Source organism: Salvia splendens, chromosome 21 (assembly GCF_004379255.2).
Source record: "Salvia splendens isolate huo1 chromosome 21, SspV2, whole genome shotgun sequence".
NCBI lineage: Eukaryota > Viridiplantae > Streptophyta > Magnoliopsida > Lamiales > Lamiaceae > Salvia > Salvia splendens.
Genome location: NC_056052.1, coordinates 21958991 through 21979508, shown reverse-complemented (window position 1 = coordinate 21979508; position 20518 = coordinate 21958991). Strand labels below are relative to the sequence as shown.

The window sequence follows — 20518 nt, the reverse complement described above, 5'->3', positions numbered from 1 at the left end:
TACTCTATCTATCTCAATTAAAAGTGACTCATTTTTCCTATTGGGAGTCCCGCTTAATGCTAGTACATGTTTTCTGAAATAAAAATATCACCATCCACACTTCATTCTCTCCGATCACAAAATAACTATGCATAAATTTTACGTTGGTTCAAAAATCATTACAAGCTGGGAAGTGTGAACATGATTGTATTCATATTTTTGCGTTACTAATAATGAAAAAAAATGATGGGAAGAGTAATACTTATGATATTGTAGCACGTTAGTAGGGGGCCAGTAATGAAATTACAACATGTGAAACCCAAAATTGCCAACTATATCCTCTACTCTTCATATATAAAGCTGAGTCATCACCTACCAATCTCCTATATATATACACACATACATCTAACCACAATTAATATTCCTTTTATTTCATATACACACAGAAAACATCAAGCCTGCAAATTCTCTCACTTAAACTAAGGTCTGTTCATTATTTCTCTCTTTCATTCTTGCTACTTGCTTGCTAACCATATATATATATATATATATATATATATATATATATATATATATATATATATATATATATATATATATAGGGATGTATTCATTTCCTTTTCCTATATTTTCTCCTTTTTCCTTCTTAATATCAGCCATTAGATTAGAGAAATGGACGGTCAAGATCAACATTGGGTAATTAATCCCGTGTTGCATTATTTGTCCTATTTTGTGCATTATGAGGGTACAATAGTAATCTAATAATGGCTGGAAACCGCTACGAATAATGCACCACATGGTCACGAGTAATGCATATAATTGCCTATATAATGCACAATATGTGAACTGCAATGCATACGAACAAGATGTGCTGTGTTATGATGTTTGACACACGTTTCTGGTTTCCCTAAGGGTTTAATAAGCTTAGGGGCTAGGGTATAGTACGTAGACATGTATGTAATCTTCACATGGTAACGAGTAATGGATATAATTGACTATATAATGCACAATTTGTGAACTGCAATGCAGACGAACAAGATGTGCTGTGTTATGATGTTTGACACACGTTTCTTGTTTCCCCTAAGGGTTTAATAAGCTTGGGGGCTAGGGTATAGTACGTACGCATTAATAACAAATTATAAAACGATACGAATAATTCACCAAATTGTCACGAGTAATGGATGTTATTAACTATATAATGCACAATATGTGAACTGCAATGCATACGAATAAGATGTACCATGTTATGATGTTTGACACACGTTTCTTGTTTCCCCTAAGGGTTTAATAAGCTTAGGGGCTAGGGTATAGTACGTAGCCCCTAATGTTTGACATTACTATACCCTAGCCCCTAAGCTTATTAAACCCTTAGGGGAAACAAGAAACGTGTGTCAAACATCATAACATGGTACATCTTATTCGTATGCATTGCAGTTCACATATTGTGCATTATATAGTTAATAACATCCATTACTCGTGACAATTTGGTGAATTATTCGTATCGTTTTATAATTTGTTATTAATGCGTACGTACTATACCCTAGCCCCTAAGCTTATTAAACCCTTAGGGGAAACAAGAAACTTGTGTCAAACATCATAACACAGCACATCTTGTTCGTATGCATTGCAGTTCACAAATTGTGCATTATATAGTCAATTATATCCATTACTCGTTACCATGTGAAGATTACATACGTGTCTACGTACTATACCCTAGCCCCTAAGCTTATTAAACCCTTAGGGAAAACAAGAAACGTGTGTCCAAACATCATAACATGGTACATCTTTATCACATAGAGGATGTAATTTAGGTGATGTAATTTAGGTGATGTGACAGCTTTGACACCATAGATTTTGATCTAATTTGAGTTTTTTTGGGGGGGTCAAAATATTTTAATTTTTCTTACTTTATTTTTATTTATTTTTCTTATTTATTTATTTTTCTAATATATTATTCCGTCTTCTTACTTATTTTAAACATTAATTTCTTAAATAATTTTATACTCAAAAAATACCGCAACTATCTTGAGACGATATAAATAATGTATTTTAATATGGTTTTAATTCACTTCATTTGATCTAACCTATTACTATTATATTTTTCATATGGAAATATTATTTTCACTCTGGAATCCATATAGGAGAATCAAATACTATGTGGTATGGACCACTGTTCAAAAAAAGAACCCAGTTAGTGTTATTTGATTGACATAGAGGTTATTTGAGAAAGAAGAAATATCGACAATATAAATTCTAAAACGGCACTTATTTGGTGAAAAATCATACTAGTATTTTGAATTGAAGGGAGGTGATAATTCATGTGTGTGGCCTCATTATACAATTCAAAATGCATAAAATCAACGAAGATAGATTAAATTAGACATGCATGTATTTAAATATTAAGTATTTCTCTAGCTGTTTGAGTAGTTTTTAAGGTCGCTTTACTGTCATTCTTTGCATGATCCGGCTTTTGAATCTTGAACACGTTTATACTATTGTGAAGGTCAAACCTCTCTATGTTCTCAAATTAGTTGTGTAAATATGAAAATGTTTCAATTGCTCTAATAAATCTTGTTTGGGTGACAGATTAAGCAAAAAGTGGGGTTTTAGAATTTTGGAGGTGAAAAATGGGGTTGGTATCATTGTTGGAGGTGTCATTGATGCCAATTCTACAAGTGCTTATTTTGTGTATGTTGGGAGCTTTCATGGCTACTGATTATCTCAAGCTCTTCCCTTCCCAAACTCGACGAGCCTTGAATCGCGTAATTACATTACATTCCTCCTCCTTTTCATCCAACTATTGCAATACTCATTTGTAATAATAGTACATGTTTGTGGTGGCAGATTGTGTTTTCAGTGTTCACTCCAGCATTGGTGTTTTCAAGTCTTGCAAAGACAGTGAAGCTCCAAGACCTTATTTCATGGTGGTTCATGCCTGTGAACATTGGGATCACCTTTATGTTAGGAGGCACACTTGGATGGATAGCTGTCAAAATACTAAAACCACAACCATACCTCCAATATCTGGTGGTGGCAATGTGTGCTACTGGCAACTTGGGAAACATTATGGTCATTCTAATCCCAGCTATGTGTGAAGAGCCCGGCAACCCCTTCGGAGAAAAATCCACCTGCAGAACACTTGGTCTCTCCTATGCTTCTCTCTCAATGGCTGTAAGTCTAGTACTTACTAACTACTTACAACTCATGTGGTTTGATTTTAATGTATAGTAATGCTGGTTTGGTTTGATTATGGTGAGCAGCTAGGTTGCTTCTACATGTGGACGTACACGTACCACTTGATACAAAACTCGAGCACAGTGTATCGTGCAATGCTTGAGGGGGAGGGGGAGACGACAGCGAACGAACAAAACAAGGATTTGGAAGCCACTCAGACAACAAGTCTTCTTCTTCATCATCATAGTAGTGTATGTACCTCAACTGATGTTTATGTTTACAAGTTGTTTTCTCTGATTGCGAAATGGGAAATCTGTGTAGGCGACGGATCTGAAGCCAGCTGAAGCACTTGGGAACAAATTGTTGGCGGTTTCGCGTCAAATATTGGAAGAGATAAAAGCACCTCCCGTCGTTGCTGCTGTCAGTTTCTTTCTTTGTTTTTTCGCTTCCTTGCTATGAATATGTCCTTACTCACACTTGGAGGTTATTTTTCAGTTCGTGGGGTTCGTATTTGGTGCTGTTTCGTGGCTTAGAAACCTTGTCGTTGGCAGCAACGCTCCACTTAAAGTGGTCAATGATTCCATCACAGTCATAGGGTATGTAGGAGCCTAACTCATCTCTCTTGATGTATATATGTAGTAATATGTTCATCATCATCATCATCTAATTGGGTTTGTGTTTAGTGATGCAACCATTCCTTGCATCAACCTCATCCTAGGGGGCAACCTCACAGAAGGTACTACTTTTGCATAATCAAGTAGATTCAATCGAATTCAAAAACGAGCTAGCAGTAACGATGATGTTTGGATGCAGGATTCAACAAGTCGAAATTGGAGCCAAAGCTGGCAGTTGTGGTGATTGTAGTCAGATACATGTTGCTTCCAGCAGCGGGAATTGGAGTTGTGAAAGCAGCGGCGCATTTTGGGCTTCTCCCGGGCGATCCTCTGTTCCAGTTCGTGCTCATGGTCCAGTACACTCTTCCACCGGCTATGAACATTGGGACCATGACACAACTAGTTGATGTCGCACAAGAGGAGTGTTCTGTCCTATTTCTCTGGACCTACATAGCGGCCGCCTTTTCGCTCACAGCGTGGTGCACTATTTTCATGTGGGTTTTGTCCTAAGCAACCAATTATGCCTTTGACCTCGGATGCTAATCCTTGGAAGCACCATAATTCGAAGAAGCAGCAGCAAAATCGAACAAATAAAAGTCAAGTCAGCAGATCATGTCGTTTGGTATTCTATTGATTGTTTCGATCATATTTTCATTTTTTGGTTGCTTGTATTGATGCAAATATAAACATATATTATTATTCATTCAAGTCAGCACATGTACTGCAAAGAAATACAGTACAAAACTCTGGCCGGATGTACACAAGTTTTTGCCCTAAATGTGTGGAGAATTAGAGTCTGATAGAACATCACTCTTGAGTTATTTCATGTATATATAGTGAGTGTCCCATTGCCAAAAAACAATACTAGTAAACAAAATTTTCAGAGAAAATAAACAGAAATGAAGTACTCCACCAAATAAATGTAACAATTTCATTCCCTTACAAAGAACAAGGAAGAAACTAATAAACTTAACGCACAGAATGAACAAAAAAGATAACAAAAACAAGAAAAATAAAATGAAAAACTTAGTTTCCTATAAAAGCTAATGGAAGTAACCCAGACAATCAAGAGGGTAGTGAAGAAACTATAAGGAAACAGTCTCACCGTCATCAGATAAGCGTGAGTTCAAGCTTAGGCCTGTTGGGCTGTGCTTCTACGACCTCCATGTGAATCCTCACTGGTTGCAGAACGCCGTAAGACACCTCCCCATTAGTCTTTTTAATCTTTTGCTGCTGCTCATCAATAATCCATTCACCACCTCCTTTCTGCCCTCTCGATGTCAAGTATACAGGTCCTTCGATCCCGTATCTGAACAATATGCACAATATGTTTAGTGTTATCACGATGAATAAGAAGAAATAAATGGCATTACTACTAAACGGTAACATTACAAGTGTACAAAACCATTTTTAACAGCCTCAACCTGAAGGATGGAAAAGTAAATTAACCGAGTGAGTTTTTGTTTGTAGCATATGAACGACTACTACACTAGCAAAGAAGTTTGATGGGAAGTGGCAAGGGTCAGAGATGAGAAAACCATAAATGTGCTATCAGTTATAGTGAAACTTACTTTGGCACAAACACAATGAAGCCATTTGCTCTTATTTTCAATATTCTTGCCTCAGTGTCAGTTGGCCTGAATAAGAGATACCATAAGCCATATGAATGATAGAGAAAGAGAGAGGAGAGTAAGAAAGAGTGTGATTAAATAGTTCAGTCGCTACCTTTTCCTGAAATAAATGAGTGTATGGAGCTCAACTGAACCCCGACTAGCCATCTGGGCATTCCTGTGGCGACAATTTAAATCTGTAGCACAAAACACCACGCTTTACTACCATTGACAAGAATTTCAACGCAACAGAACACAACGATCTACGAAAAAACAATACAAAGAATTAAACCATAATTCTTGTAACAAAAATAAAAACAAGCATCCGTTTTTCTTTTGGGTTAATTGCATACTGCATCACCACCTAGGGCCATATTCGGTTTAAAACATCCACATGTTGGATTTACAGTGAAACTGTAACACTATACTCTGGCAAAATGGGTTATGTTAACTACTTAATGAGCCAATTCCTTGTGAAAATGGTGGAATGAGATTAGTGAAGAAGTCACTTGAACGAAGGTGACAATCTCATAACAAAGATTAGGTTAGGCAAAATTTGGTCCAAATTAAATGTCTCCATCGTTTGTTTATTAAAATAAGTACACATGGAGATTACAGAATGAAAAAGACAAATAAATATGTAGCAAGAGGATGGACCACTTGAAGTTTATAGTATTCCAAGATTATCAAACAAAACAAGAGCAATAAAGAATCATATATCAACCAGAGCATTCATGTAATATAAAATCTGTCAAGGTGGTATACTTACTATCAGCAATGCCAGTAAGCCGTGGCCTGTCTTGGAATATATCTGGGAGCTTGATTATCCCCAAGGATGCCGCAAGCAATCGGTGTACAATCACATCTGTAAGCATATTGAGTTTTAAAATCAGAGCTACTTTCAAATCACAAACTGATGAAAGATAACAGATCCCCACTCATACCATACCAGCATATCTTCTTATGGGAGAAGTGAAATGTGTGTATACAGGAGCAGCAAGACCATAATGATAAACCTCTGGAGGGCTTAAATCTCCACTACAGAAGTACACTGCCTGAAAATTCAACACAGATAAGCCCAAAATTTTATTGTACCTTATCACGAAGAAACGCATATTTACTTATATTGAGTTACGTACCTGTGACATGCATCTTGTTGCCAGAATGCGGATCAACTTATTGAAAAATGGGTCATCACCCTGATATGTGGGGGAAAGAGGGAGTTCAGATCTAAATGAGAAAAACAGATATCGGATGCAATAAATATGCATGCTAAAAACACAGCCTAGGTTATATATATCGTACATACCACATGCTTTAACTTATCTCCTAAAAAATCTAATTTCTTTGTAGCAGAATAGAACCAATGAGCAATATGATAATATCTATCTGTCTGTGGCAGAGAGGCAGTATAACACTGATCTGGCATAACTTTAACAGTTTAGTACTACTACCCATATAATGCAATCGTATTTATAAGAAAATGTTATTTCTAGGATGAAAAGGGGAACACTGAACGTAAACAATTGCTTTACACATGAATACTAGAATACTGAAGTATTCCTCTTTGTAGTACGGATAAGTAGTAAGCACTACACATAAGTGTCCTTGGACTTTTAATGCAATGAAGTTCAAGAGTGACTAGCTCACCACAGCACGATCAAGTGAATCTGCCAGTGCTTTAGAAGATGTCACGTCCAAAGAGAGACCAACAGAAGCAGCAGTTTGAATCAAAGGTTCAAGCATTTCATTAGCTGGGGTTGGATGCCGTCTGCATAAGACATTTAGCATCAGTACAATTGACACCACCAACGTTGAATATAATCGTAGAATCATAAAAATTATACACCAGCCATCATCTTTCTCTATGACATAGCAGCATGGATGCCTAGGAACAGTCAATAAATTAATCTAAGCAAGGAGCAGTTAGTTGTGAATCACAAGGTTCACAACAGATTCTAAACTGACAATCCCACCAAAACAGAAAATGATATTTCTGGTGAAAGAGACTTAAACAGTACCTTAACAAAGAAGTGGGGGGGAAATGTTCAAGAATTTTTTTAGCTACAGATATATTAGCTGCAAGCATAAACTCCTCAATCATCTGGTTTGCTTCTCTTATTTGATACATGCCTGCACATAAACATATCAAATAACCACATAAGAGAAAAGGGCTTCAAATAGAACACACAGTGATGTCCAATATATGCAAATCAGTACAAGCAGAAAGGCTAGACCTATTGACTATGACTTCAATTTACTTTTGCAGGACATGATCAATCTTGAAAACATATTGGTGTTCCAAACATACTACTCCCTCCGTCCCACGTTACTTGAGGCGTTTCTTTGCGGCACGGGATTTAAGAAAGTTGTGTTTAGTGAGTTAAATAAAGTATAGGATGGAATAAAGTAAGAGAAAGAAGAGAGAGTAAAGTAAAAGAAAGAATAAAGTAGATGTGATTAGATGTTTTGTTTTTATCCAAAAAGAGAAATGACTCAAGTAACTTGGGACAACCCAAAAAGGAATACGAAAAAAAAAACCAAAAAAGGAATACGACTCAAGTAACTTGGGACGGAGGGAGTAATAATTAAAAAGCAGCAGATAATGAACCTTATACTTTTGAAACATCAAATCCAGTTGTTCCTGATCATAAAGGATGATAAATGAAGTTCAGTCACATTTTAATGTTCTTAGTCTGTATAATGAGAGGCAGCAGATTAGGGAATTTTCTCCCCCCAAAACATTCGCCCTGCCCCTTCCCAAAACAAAAACAATACTTGTAGTATCGATCCCTTTAATGAGAGGATAAGGACTTATTTTAGTATGATTCATAATCAATTATATGAGAGAAATACTCCCTCCGTCCCTCAGTAATAGAGGCATTTCTTTTCGGCACGGGATTTAAGAAAAATTGTTTTAAATGAGTTAAGTAAAAGGAGAATAAAGTAGAAAGGAAAAAAGTAGAGAGATGAAGAGAGAGTAAAGTACTTTTTGCCAAAAAATGAAATGACTCAGCTACAGTGGAACAAACCAAAAAGGAATACGACTCAGCTACAGAGGGACGGAGGGAGTAATATCTAGCCTGGAATAGCTAAGACCCCTTTTGTTTCTTCTGTTATTAACAAATTCTCTCTAAAAGGGCATGAAAAGGAAAACATACCTATGTCAAGAGGATCATGAGTTTCAGTGTCTATTTGAAACTTCACTTCAGCAGAAGCAAGAGTCAAGGCTCCTCTTTCAATACGTTTTTGCCTCATTATCTACCACATTAAAACATTTTATATAATGGCCATAAGAAGGGAAAGGAAGGATGTTTACCAAAAAAAAGTCTTCAAAAGTTACCTTAGCTAATTTGTTCAGATTCCGCAAATCTGTAGTTAATGGATCAGCCATGCGACTGTAAATTTAAATGATTAGGTGGGAAATAACATTCATAGAAGTTAAGATTTTATGTGCAAGGAAATTATCAATCAGATAACTGGTGCATGTCTCACTTGCATACAAAATAATGACAGAAAATTGCCAAATGCTGTTAGAAAAGAGGTAGTACCAAATAAATACACAAAAAGCAAAGTAATTTTCAATCAAAGTAATGTATTAAGAGAAACTATGGATAATGTTACAGTTATTAGGTTCAGCAATCACATAACATTACTTATTAAACTTTAAATGAAACTACCAGATGTGTGACATTTAATAAATGGACACAAGGGACCAATCACTATATAAAACAGGAGTACAAATTTGGAAGCAGATATTTGTTCTCTAAGCTATTAAACAAGCCAGGCACAAAAAGATTGAAAAAAAGAAAGATGTTTTTGAAAACACAAGAGGTAGTATTAGATAAAACAGAAGAGAACAGCCACATGCAGAAAAGGAAGAAACTCAGGGATGAATTTTAAAAATGATCCTTGGGCTAGCTACCTATCATCCATCCTCGCCTGAGCTTCAACATAAGATAATGCAGCACAAGATTTAACAATGGCCTTTGTGTATCTTGTAGAAATAATTTCTGCTCCAGGAGTCATTTCCTATACATAAAATATAAGGTGAAATCTTCAGTGACCTGTTGATTTACCACACACAACAATGGAAACAGACAGGTATGCAATCAGGGGTAGGGGGAACGAGAGCATAGAGAAATGGGGAATGGGAGAATAGAGAAAGAAGAAAAAGAGATGGATTGCCTACAGGTGAATAGCTAATTTTTGTTAGACTAAGCCACATATAATGCAGTGTACCTCATCAGACTGTTAAGCATACACAAGTTTCTGAATGAAATAAAGTAAACCACAATGCTAAGGATTCAATGTTTGACTTAGTCTAATCTGGAAGTCAAAGGAACTTGCAGGGAAAATTAATGAATCAAATTGCCGAATGCCGTTCCTGGACACACAGAAGCTAATTATGAGAGGAATACACTTTGCATCCATATCTTTCAAAATGCCAATTCATTTTGGTCGATAGTTGAAAGAGCTCCCAATCTCCAGCCCAGCAAGAAAAATGACGAATGAATAGGGTATCTATATAACTGAGACTAATGACTGCAAGCACATCATTTTTTGGTACAACCGTAGCACTGCAAATTATGTACCAGCTCGAAGCTGACACCCTTCTTCAATTAGTCAAACTATTGTTCTAGAAGGGCCATTCATAAAGTAGATCTAGATCTCAATTCATGATACACATTCAAACCCTCAAAGCAACAGGGAAATAATGGAAGAGAATCCTTTTTCAATCCAATTATAATGAGATAAGCATGTACCCATATTACAGAAAAGGTTAGTCTCTCTACATCTGCACGCAGAGAACAAATATCTGCAAAATAGAAAACATCACGTAAATAGAGTAATCATTTAGGTAAAACTGCAGCAACATTGCAAGTTCTGGAAACAAATATGAATAACTAAAAATGTAAGCAAGACCACCTTCTGTTAGAGGTTTTGGAAGCATGTCAATACGCCTCTCAACAAGGTAGACAGAAGTGCCTCTTTGTGAAGCCTCGTCATCCAACGGGGTTCCAGAATGAAGAAAATTTGTAACATCGGCGATATCTAGTTGACAGAATTAAAGATCAGCAAACTACCGTCTATCTACGAAGGGGACAAAGCATTCTAATAGCATTTCAAAAATTAGATACAGCATCTAAAGCATATAGAGAGAACAAAAATCACATATTGGTTTTAACTACAAATAATTATATAATGAAGGTGAAGTCTACAAACTAAAAGAAATGACAGTATGACACAACCGTTTATTAAGCAAATATAATGCTGCAACACACTGTGGATCATCCATATTCAAATATATTAAGGACGCAAGCTAATATAAGCATGGAAAACTAGCAGTTGAGCATGTACATGGTAGAAAGTGCGGGAACTAAAATATTTCACTGGAAATAGAACCAAGGAAACTAAATACTCATCGAATTTGTGAAAAACTACAACTTACGGACTCCAACTTCAAAATGTCCACTCGGAAGAAGTGTACAATGTAAAGCATCATCAATATCCCTGCAACCTGCACTAACAAAACCAATTATTTTACCCAAGATATGATGCCCCAAAAGCGCCATCACCACATGCACATTGTAGGAGATTTAAGGAAATCATTAAAACACTAATAAAGAAGAGAGCTTGTGGTTCAGTTTCGAAGAATCACAGATAGATCATATACCTGGAGGATCCACACTGAAGACACGAATATGACGCATATCCTGCCTGATGGGATTTGCTATATCTTCAGCAGACACAGACCACGGTAAGGGTGGCAAACATGCCAAAACTTGAGTGGAAAATGGTCTTGCATCGATATCATTTTCTATTAGTACCACCTGCAAAACACATTTATGCTGTTTCAGACACAGATATCTTTGAATGACATTATTTTTCCATGACATTCAGGTTAGAAGGAAAGGTTATACATCTTCTGATTAACTTTTTTTGGTTGATATTATGTTTGATCATGGGTGCTTCATTTATTATGGTCCCACCAGACACTGTGTTAACTAAGCAGGCCTTCTATTGGTTACCTAATATTTTTACGGTAACATTTAATTTAATCTTCCATAAGTCTACCTGATCCCTTTATTTTTAACCATAACAGTTATTCTTATTATTGCAAATCACGAATATATGAGAAATTATTTGATGATTAGAACCTTATTTAGACCTTTTTAGCCATCCCCTATTATATTTAATTGATTACAACACAATTAAACTAACTGTTAATGTGCAGGTATAAACAAAACATAAGACTAGATTATTCCATTACCATTAACAAGTAGGAGTATGAGAGTAAGTGAGTAACTGCAATATATCTTCAATTTTAGTTTTTCTTGTTTATGCATGCATGTCTATTAAAATGATAAAAATTATAACTTCCTTCAGCCAAGCTTTGAGCATGATATTCATTAACGGAAGTATGAAGGCGTGCTGATTTTGGACGTTAAACCTAGTTAGGTAAAAGGCATAGCTGTTGCTCACTTTGTTCATGATACTGAAAAGACTCCATATGTTTTGAAAAGCAAAATTCTACTACAACATACCTCACTTTCGGTGTCTCTATCACCTATATTGCCTATGGTTCTGACATAATGTCCAGAAGGATATCGAGATAAGCGGTCCCATGAATCCACAGCAACAATGATTCGTTTGTCCAATAAATTTCCAAGCTGTCGGGTTTGTATGCGAATCTTAGGAAGTCTCCGATCCTTTGAGACAAACAGAGCATGTGCAATACCACCGTCACCAGCAGGCATAGGCATTGGCTCCAAAGATCCACAATAACTGCACATAAGATAAAGCTTACGATAAACTATAAAGAGAACAATACAGTTACCTTTAAAATACAAAGAGTCATGTATCGCCTACACTCGTTCTAGCCATCCGTTTGATATATATTATCTGTACGAAACTTCTACCTGTTTGGTTCAGGTTTCAATGAGCTACTTAAATGATTTTTTCCCCAAGTTCAAGAGCAGAAGACAGGCGGTTTTCCTTCAATGCCTACAGGCACGTATTGATTACCTCCACAAGACTTCTTACAGAGAATTATGTTCTTCTATTGTAAATTAGGGGCAATATAGAGCTTTCAGGGTATAATATCCCAAGACATAGTTCCGCTGTTCCGGTCATATCAAGATGTGTAAATCATGCTTTAACTCAGCAACCAACAATAAAATTTCCATATCAGGAAATGCAGATAAACTTAATAAATGGTTTATAGATGTGAAGCACTTGACAAATGCCTAAGAACGCAGGAGGACAAGTTGCTTCGCGAAGAAAAATAAATGTGTTAGTTCAGTTACTAGAGCTTACGAGTGCCAGTTCCGTTTTATAATGCCAATAACACGACCAGATGGGCGAGTAGGCATGTCACTCTTGTTTCCAGTTGAAATCTGTGATGGATGTGAGACTCTAGGAGCATCATCAGCACTGCTTGGCGCTAAATGAAAATCCTCCTCCTCCTCATCCTCTGATACACAATATAGAAAGGGTTAGATGGGACATCACAGCAAGAACTGTAGAAAACAAGCGTAGCTGTGAATGTCAACTGTTGGGATGAAAACAACACTATGATATCAACATATCGAAAAATCCTCAGGCAAAGAGATGATCAGCATAAAATAGATGCATTAAAATCACAAACCATCATTTGCTATTGCAAGAGATTTCTCTTCTTTCCAGCAATCTTGAGCCAAAAGTTCCACAGCCACAATATCACCATCAAAAGCTCTGTTCATGTTTGTACGTCCATAAATAATAATTTCATCTCCAATGCTTTCACTCCCAACATATGCTTCAAATGGATTATAACGATTAACCCGAAGTTTCCCTTGGTGGTAAATTCCACGATGCATGCCAGAAGTAATTTCAGACATGGGCTTATGCTGCATTAGGACACATTACAAAAAAAATTATTAAAATCCAGCCGCGAAAGAACAGAAATCAATCATGTTAGGTACATCCAGGCAGGATAATATTTGGCCTGAATACCTCAGCATATATTGTTTTTCTCTTCGAGGGCCGTAAATCTTCAGCATCCTCCATTGTAACATCTTCAGCTGGAGCCTGAACAATCAGGTCAAGCAGTGCTGGTTGATCAAGAGATTTGACATATGATTCAACTGCAATGGTAAAATAATTTTATCACCAGATATTATCAGATATATCTAAATAAGAATATGCCCAAAAATAATATCATTTCATACAAATATAATTTAGGGAAAAATTAATATACAAGCAGAGTAGAAGCCCAGCACCAATGGTATTTATAAACCAACGTAGCTCCTCAAGTTGACTATTATGTGCAGAGAAAGCCAATATAAATGGTGTAGAAACAATAAACACTACCTGTCTCTGCAGGAATGCCACCCTCAATAGCCTTCCTTTTGTTATCTCTATCATTTGTAACCAGCAATACTCGTACTGCAGCGCCGAGGTGATTCTGATACCATTGGGCCGACACCCGAATTGCTGAAATCAGCATTAATGCCAAAAAAATATTACATTTCAAGCAGAAAAAACTAGTTGCAGAGTCCAGTGTGTCTGGCTATTACATTTAAATGGGAATTATATTTAATTTTTCCAGTGAAGTACCAGTTTGCTAATATTTATCAGAATCAGTTCGCAGAGAAAAACCTAATTGGCAGTTTCAGCAAAAAATTAGATTTCCTTCTTCCTCTTATCAGTATGACTGCTCAAATTTTGTTGCATTAGTTATCTTGGCATACTTAATTAAGGGTGGAGCCATGAATTGTAAGCAAGAACATACCTCTGTCATTCCTGTCATTTGGACTTTCACCAGTCTCAATTTTCACATATGTATCCCTAAAGCAAGAGAACTAACAAATAAGTAACACTTTTTCATCTTTTCTGACTGCAGAAAGACAGTTCGAAAGCACAAGGCAACAAGTTCAGAGAGAAACAATTCACCGACTATTAATAGTGAAAGCAATATTATTGGATAAGAAAACTGAATCAAGAAACCCCATAATTAGCAAAATTATGCTCTTACTCTCGTATTAACTGAGGCAATCTATATACGATGTCACTTATGGTTTGTTCTGGAAGTTATGGACATATATCATGATTGTCATTTACCTTGAAACCAACAGCATATGGTACAATTACATCAATTTTTTTTGTTAAATTTTCAAAATTTCCAAATTTTCTGATTTTACCACGCAATCTAGTTAATTACTACAACTACATAGTTCCAATTATCACACTTATCGACTAGAACTAGTGGTTACAAAAGCTCGTTCAAGCTCCAAATGAGCTTTTCAAAGCAAAGCAAATACCACAGGGATGGCAATATGCTAAACATGACAAACAGAGCAACCAACTATTAATGCATAACTGTGAATAGGTACAGGAACTTACTTGTGATACTCATTTGAAAAGACAAAGAACCTCCTTAGTGTGTTGCTGCAAAGGGCCCTAAGCCTATTATATACAGCAAGGTTTTTGTTCTTCACTTCCTCGAGGACGATTGATAGCACCACAACATTATCCACTGCCGGATTTTCCAACAAATCAATCTAACATGATAAGAAAGACCAGAAAACAACACATAAGCACAATCCAATTCTTACTCGTAACAGTCCTGAAACTCCTCACAATTGTCCAAAAATAAATAAAATCCCACCTGATGGAGAACGACATTGGTGTCGACTACGATAATCGTAGAGGCATTCGAGTCAAGACGCGCGCCAGAAACATCGCAAACCTTGCAGAAAGGCGCGCCGCAGTAAATATCATCTCTCAAATAGTGTTCTCTCACTACCTGAATAAACAAATGCCAAATTAAATCCTAGTTCCAATATAACAAATGACAAATTACATTTCTACAAACTGAAATCACTAAAACTAATGAAATGGAGCGACGTGTTCAATTTATAACAGAGAAACTATCTAGCTAGGGGAAATCAATGACCTTCAAAACTTTTCCTTGCTTCGTTTTCTTCACGAACGACTTGCTCTGCAACATCTTCAAGCTTGTTTCTCGGTGTAAAGCTCTCGGGATTGTGAGGTAAACGGCGCCGTCGAGAAGCTGTTGCTGTGGTGGGAGAGGCGGAGCGTGTTTTTCTCTCTTTTTCTTTATTTGTTGAAAGCTAAAAATAAGAAAATAGAAAAGTTTTTTTTTTGGGTCAAAACATGGAGTATTGTTTATTGGGCCTTGATAGGCCAAACATTTATTGGGCCTAAAACCCTTTGATGGGCCAGGCAAAAGGGTAAAACAGAGCCGTCGCGCACTTCAACATCCAAAAATGGCGACGCTCAAAGAAATCCTAACACGGCGGCCAGTGGCGGCGACGATCCGGCTGACGGTGCCGGCGGGAGCCGCAAAGCCGGGGCCACCGGTGGGGCCTGCTCTCGGTCAGTACCGGCTGAATCTGATGGCATTTTGCAAGGATTTCAACGCTAGAACGCAGAAATACAAGGCGGAAACCCCAATGGCGGTGACGATAACGGCCTTCACCGACAACACGTTCGAGTTCACGGTGAAGTCTCCGTCGGTGACGTGGTACCTGAAGAAGGCAGCGGGGATCGAGAACGGGAGCGGGCGGCCGGGGCACGTGAACGCGTCGACGATCACGGTGAAGCACGTGTACGAGATCGCGAAGATCAAGCAGAGCGATCCTTACTGCCAGTATATGTCGCTCGAGTCCATCTCGAAGTCGATTATTGGAACTGCCAATTCCATGGGGATTAAGGTGCAGAAAGAGCTCGATTGATTTCATGTTTCTGATTGGCTTGTTAGGGTTAATTTTTGTTGAACAAATTATCAACTGTTGATGCTATGATTATAAGAATGAATGCTTCGTGCTTGTTGTTTGTGAATTTGGCCTATTCTTGTACAATTTGATCCATGTTTGATACTACCTCTGTGATGAAATGCTTTTAACCATCACAAGGAGAGAGATTTATTGTATATGTATCATTATCCCAACTGAAAAACTGTGCTTGAATATGTCAAATACTGAGTGGAAGATTGAGTTATTTGTTGTTTTTGTTAACATAGAAATGCTTGAATTTGAGATGTGTATATTTGTTGCACTGAGATTGACTAAATTGAATTAAGGGACTGAGCCAAGTTGATTTTAAGTCCCACACAACTTGTGTACATTCTCCCCCCACATTTGCGTTGGACCTTTCACTTTTGTTCAGTGAGATTGCAACACACTAAATGCCCTCTCACGTCCTTTCGTACCACTTTTTTTGCCTTTGAGCATAATGGCTTCTTTAGATGAGTCGAACATTTAAGCAACTTCACGAATATCAACCACTTTGGATGAATCACATTAGCCAAAAGTGATGCCCCATATGATCTTGTCGGTAGATAGCTGTGAATTCAATTGTTGGAGCCCGATCGGCACAAACTTCACTAATGATCGGTGATTGAACGATTCATATCATTACTCGATCCGGCTATTGCCAATGAATGCATGTCTGATTCAGAGTGGGTGGTGTATTTGCTGGAGCCCGATCGGCACAAACTTCACTGATGATCGGTGATCGAATGATTCATATCATTACTCGATCCGGCTATACCAATGAATGCATGTTAGATTCAAATTGGGTGGTGTATTTAATGGTGCAAAAAAGAAATCAGTGAGAAATGGATTTAAAAATGAAATGAAGATATTTGCAAAAGTGTGTATAAATAGAGGATATATATATATATATATATATATATATATATTATAGGGTTTTGATCTATGGAAAACTAGATTTAAATACAGAAACGCAGAACAATATCATAATTAGGTCACTTTTAGGTCATAATTAGGTAATTTTTAGGTCATGCTAACAAAGCATGACCTAAAACGATCTTAGCATGACATTAAACTCAAATATTATAATATGAACTAAAATTGCTTAATTATGACCTTCTGTGTTTTTGGTTAATTATTGACCATTAGATCATCTAATCCTAGGGCCAAGATTTGGTCTGTATTTCTGGATTTAAACACATACTTATTTTGATCATCTCCCTATATATATATATATATATATATATATATATATAGGGATGTATTCATTTCCTTTTCCTATATTTCCTCCTTTTTCCTTCTTAATATCAGCCATTAGATTAGAGAAATGGACGATCAAGATCAACATTGAGTAATTAATCCCGTGTTGCATTATTTGTCCTATTTTGTGCATTATGAGGGTACAATAGTAATCTAATAATTGCTGGAAACCGCTACGAATAATGCACCACATGGTCACGAGTAATGCATATAATTGACTATATAATGCACAATATGTTAACTGCAATGCATACGAATAAGATGTATCATGTTATGATGTTTGGACATACGTTTCTTGTTTCCCCTAAGGGTTTAATAAGCTTAGGGGCTAGGGTATAGTACGTAGACACGTATGTAATCTTCACATGGTAACGAGTAATGGATATAATTGACTATATAATGCACAATTTGTGAACTGCAATGCATACGAACAAGATGTGCTGTGTTATGATGTTTGACACACGTTTCTTGTTTCCCCTAAGGGTTTAATAAGCTTAGGGGCTAGGGTATAGTACGTACGCATTAATAACAAATTATAAAACGATATGAATAATTCACCAAATTGTCACGAGTAATGGATGTTATTAACTATATAATGCACAATATGTGAACTGCAATGCATACGAATAAGATGTACCATGTTATGATGTTTGACACACGTTTCTTGTTTCCCCTAAGGGTTTAATAAGCTTAGGGGCTAGGGTATAGTACGTACGCATTAATAACAAATTATAAAACGATACGAATAATTCATCAAATTGTCACGACTAATGGATGTTATTAACTATATAATGCACAATATGTGAACTGCAATGCATACGAATAAGATGTACCATGTTATAATGTTTGACACACGTCTCTTGTTTCCCCTAAGGGTTTAATAAGCTTAGGGGCTAGGGTATAGTACGTAGACATTACTAAATGCACGTATGTAATCTTCAATCCGTTGATTAACCCATATACACAATACCTCTAATAATGCATAATATATTGAGATAATGACAATTAACAGCTACATAATGCACTACCTAAACCAAATAATGCACATACGTATATTCCAATAACAACAATTTGTTAGTAATGTCTACGTACTATACCCTAGCCCCTAAGCTTATTAAACTCTTAGGGGAAACAAGAAACGTGTGTCAAACATCATAACATGGTACATCTTATTCGTATGCATTGCAGTTCACATATTGTGCATTATATAGTTAATAACATCCATTACTCGTGACAATTTGGTGAATTATTCGTATCGTTTTATAATTTGTTATTAATGCGTACATATTATACCCTAGCCCCTAAGCTTATTAAACCTTTAGGGGAAACAAGAAACGTGTGTCAAACATCATAACACAGCACATCTTGTTCATATGCATTGCAGTTCACAAATTGTGCATTATATAGTCAATTATATCCATTACTCGTTACCATGTGAAGATTACATACGTGTCTACGTACTATACCCTAGCCCCTAAGCTTATTAAACCCTTAGGGGAAACAAGAAACGTGTGTCCAAACATCATAACATGGTACATCTTATTCGTATGCATTGCAGTTCACATATTGTGCATTATATAGTCAATTATATGCATTACTCGTGACCATGTGGTGCATTATTCGCAGATACCAAAATGTGGCAGTTACTTTTCCGTCAAATGTCAATAATAACCATGTAATGCATACAACCACCTTCTATAATGCAACACGGAACCAGTTTTATAGAATCAATCTGATCCGTTGATGCCTTAGATCTAACGCGTAATATTAAGAAGGAAAAAGGATCTAAGATGTGAAAAGGAGAATAACGCTCCCCTATATATATATATATATATATATATATATATATATATATATATATATATATATGATTTTTTTAACTTTTATTTTTTATTTTTTTTGTGTATTCGCTGATTTGTAGGCACCTCATGGGTGGATTTAAGACTGCCCCCTTACTTAAGGATAGATCCCCTAACTATTTGGTTAAGAATGGACAAATCTAATGTCACTCGACCACTTCCCTTAGAGTTTTTTTTAATAAATTATGTTGTGACCGTTGTAACTCTCAAGGCACAGCGGCACTGAAAAAACCATTGTAGTGCCCAACAAATGCACTGCACTCGGGGTGGATTTCAAGGCCATCCATCCATCTTACACACTGCAATAGAGTCATGGGTTGAGCTAATCTATTGTGAATGGTCTTATGGTAGTAATATGAATCTTGTTGATTCAAGAAACATACGTGCACGGATTTGTTCTTGCAAAACTATCCAATAACCCAAACAAGAAATAAGATAGTAAAAAGATGGAAAAGAAGGAGAAGATCTCAAGAAAGATGGCTACTTTCACAAACAACAACCAATGGCTCCACCAACTAGCAACACAAGAACTAGCAAGCCAACAATAGATTAAGTGGTGCAGTAACAAGGGATTTTGGATAAATCTTCAATGATGAAGATGGGTGTTCAAATTTGAGTCTTTGTCCTTCAATAATGTTCAAAGTCTAATAACAAAAACCCTAGACATGGGTATTTATACAAAAGGATAAAAATGCTAAAAAAGAGACAAAAAGAGTTCAAAAACGCAAGTCGCACAAAATGCCTGGTCGGGCATTTTTCCTCCTTAGAAATGCCCGGGTTGAGCAAACTCTCTGGAATCGGGCGTTTTGCTCTTGAAAACCGTTCGGGTCGGGTAAACATGCTGGAATCCTCCAATACCATTGTCTTCATCTTCGAAAGGGCTTCGCGTGAATATCTTGCACGCCCCAATCGGAGTTCGTATGAGAGAGTTATGACCATTATACGAAAGTCGCGCATTGAAGAGCGAGTGACTTCAAAAGAAATGCCCGGACGGGCATTGCTTCCCCCGGGTCGGGTGTCCCTTCTATTCCCTCCTCCCACGGGGCCTTGAGCACCATCTTCAGCTTCCGATCGTCCCTCACTCTAGCACTCTCTTCGGAGGAGCTTATTTCGCGGATGAATGTGCTCAAGGCTTCTTGCATCTTCTTTGTCGTTGCCCTCGTCATTGGTCAATGGATGTCCTTGATGGGGTTGATCAAATGACGTGTGACTTGTAGATTCGTATCATGTAGCTTTTCAGC

At 36.9% G+C, this 20518-nt stretch overlaps 3 protein-coding genes across 4 annotated transcripts; 2 read left to right on the top strand and 1 right to left on the bottom strand.

Moving 5' to 3' along the window:
* Positions 1 to 383: 383 nt before the first annotated feature.
* On the top strand, positions 384 to 4475 carry LOC121784019 (protein PIN-LIKES 7-like). Of its 2 annotated transcripts, none has more exons than XM_042182198.1 (8): positions 384 to 463; positions 2566 to 2741; positions 2824 to 3150; positions 3240 to 3404; positions 3475 to 3573; positions 3649 to 3749; positions 3837 to 3889; positions 3967 to 4475. In XM_042182198.1, the coding sequence occupies exons 2-8, from the start codon at positions 2607 to 2609 to the stop codon at positions 4275 to 4277; spliced, it is 1191 nt and encodes a 396-aa protein (XP_042038132.1). In that variant the 5' UTR covers positions 384 to 463; positions 2566 to 2606; the 3' UTR covers positions 4278 to 4475. The 2 variants fall into 2 exon arrangements, with proteins under 2 accessions (XP_042038132.1, XP_042038131.1); XM_042182197.1 differs by lacking the exon at positions 384 to 463 and adding an exon at positions 2283 to 2482.
* A 182-nt stretch (positions 4476 to 4657) lies between these two features.
* Positions 4658 to 15638, bottom strand: LOC121784379 (exosome complex exonuclease RRP44 homolog A-like; the record flags this gene model as incomplete). The annotated part of the gene is made up of 24 exons (XM_042182525.1): positions 4658 to 5076; positions 5339 to 5404; positions 5493 to 5574; positions 6147 to 6242; positions 6327 to 6432; positions 6517 to 6576; positions 7028 to 7148; positions 7399 to 7510; positions 8539 to 8638; positions 8721 to 8775; positions 9303 to 9409; positions 10144 to 10196; positions 10307 to 10432; positions 10830 to 10898; positions 11055 to 11211; positions 11926 to 12166; positions 12698 to 12854; positions 13029 to 13269; positions 13376 to 13506; positions 13733 to 13855; positions 14154 to 14209; positions 14765 to 14922; positions 15030 to 15167; positions 15318 to 15638. Coding segments are annotated over 24 exons (3075 nt in total), but the record flags the coding sequence as incomplete, so codon positions are not given.
* On the top strand, positions 15566 to 16384 carry LOC121784020 (50S ribosomal protein L11-like). Its single transcript, XM_042182199.1, has one exon. The coding sequence runs from the start codon at positions 15652 to 15654 to the stop codon at positions 16117 to 16119; it is 468 nt and encodes a 155-aa protein (XP_042038133.1). The 5' UTR covers positions 15566 to 15651; the 3' UTR covers positions 16120 to 16384.
* The last annotated feature ends 4134 nt before the right edge of the window (positions 16385 to 20518 follow it).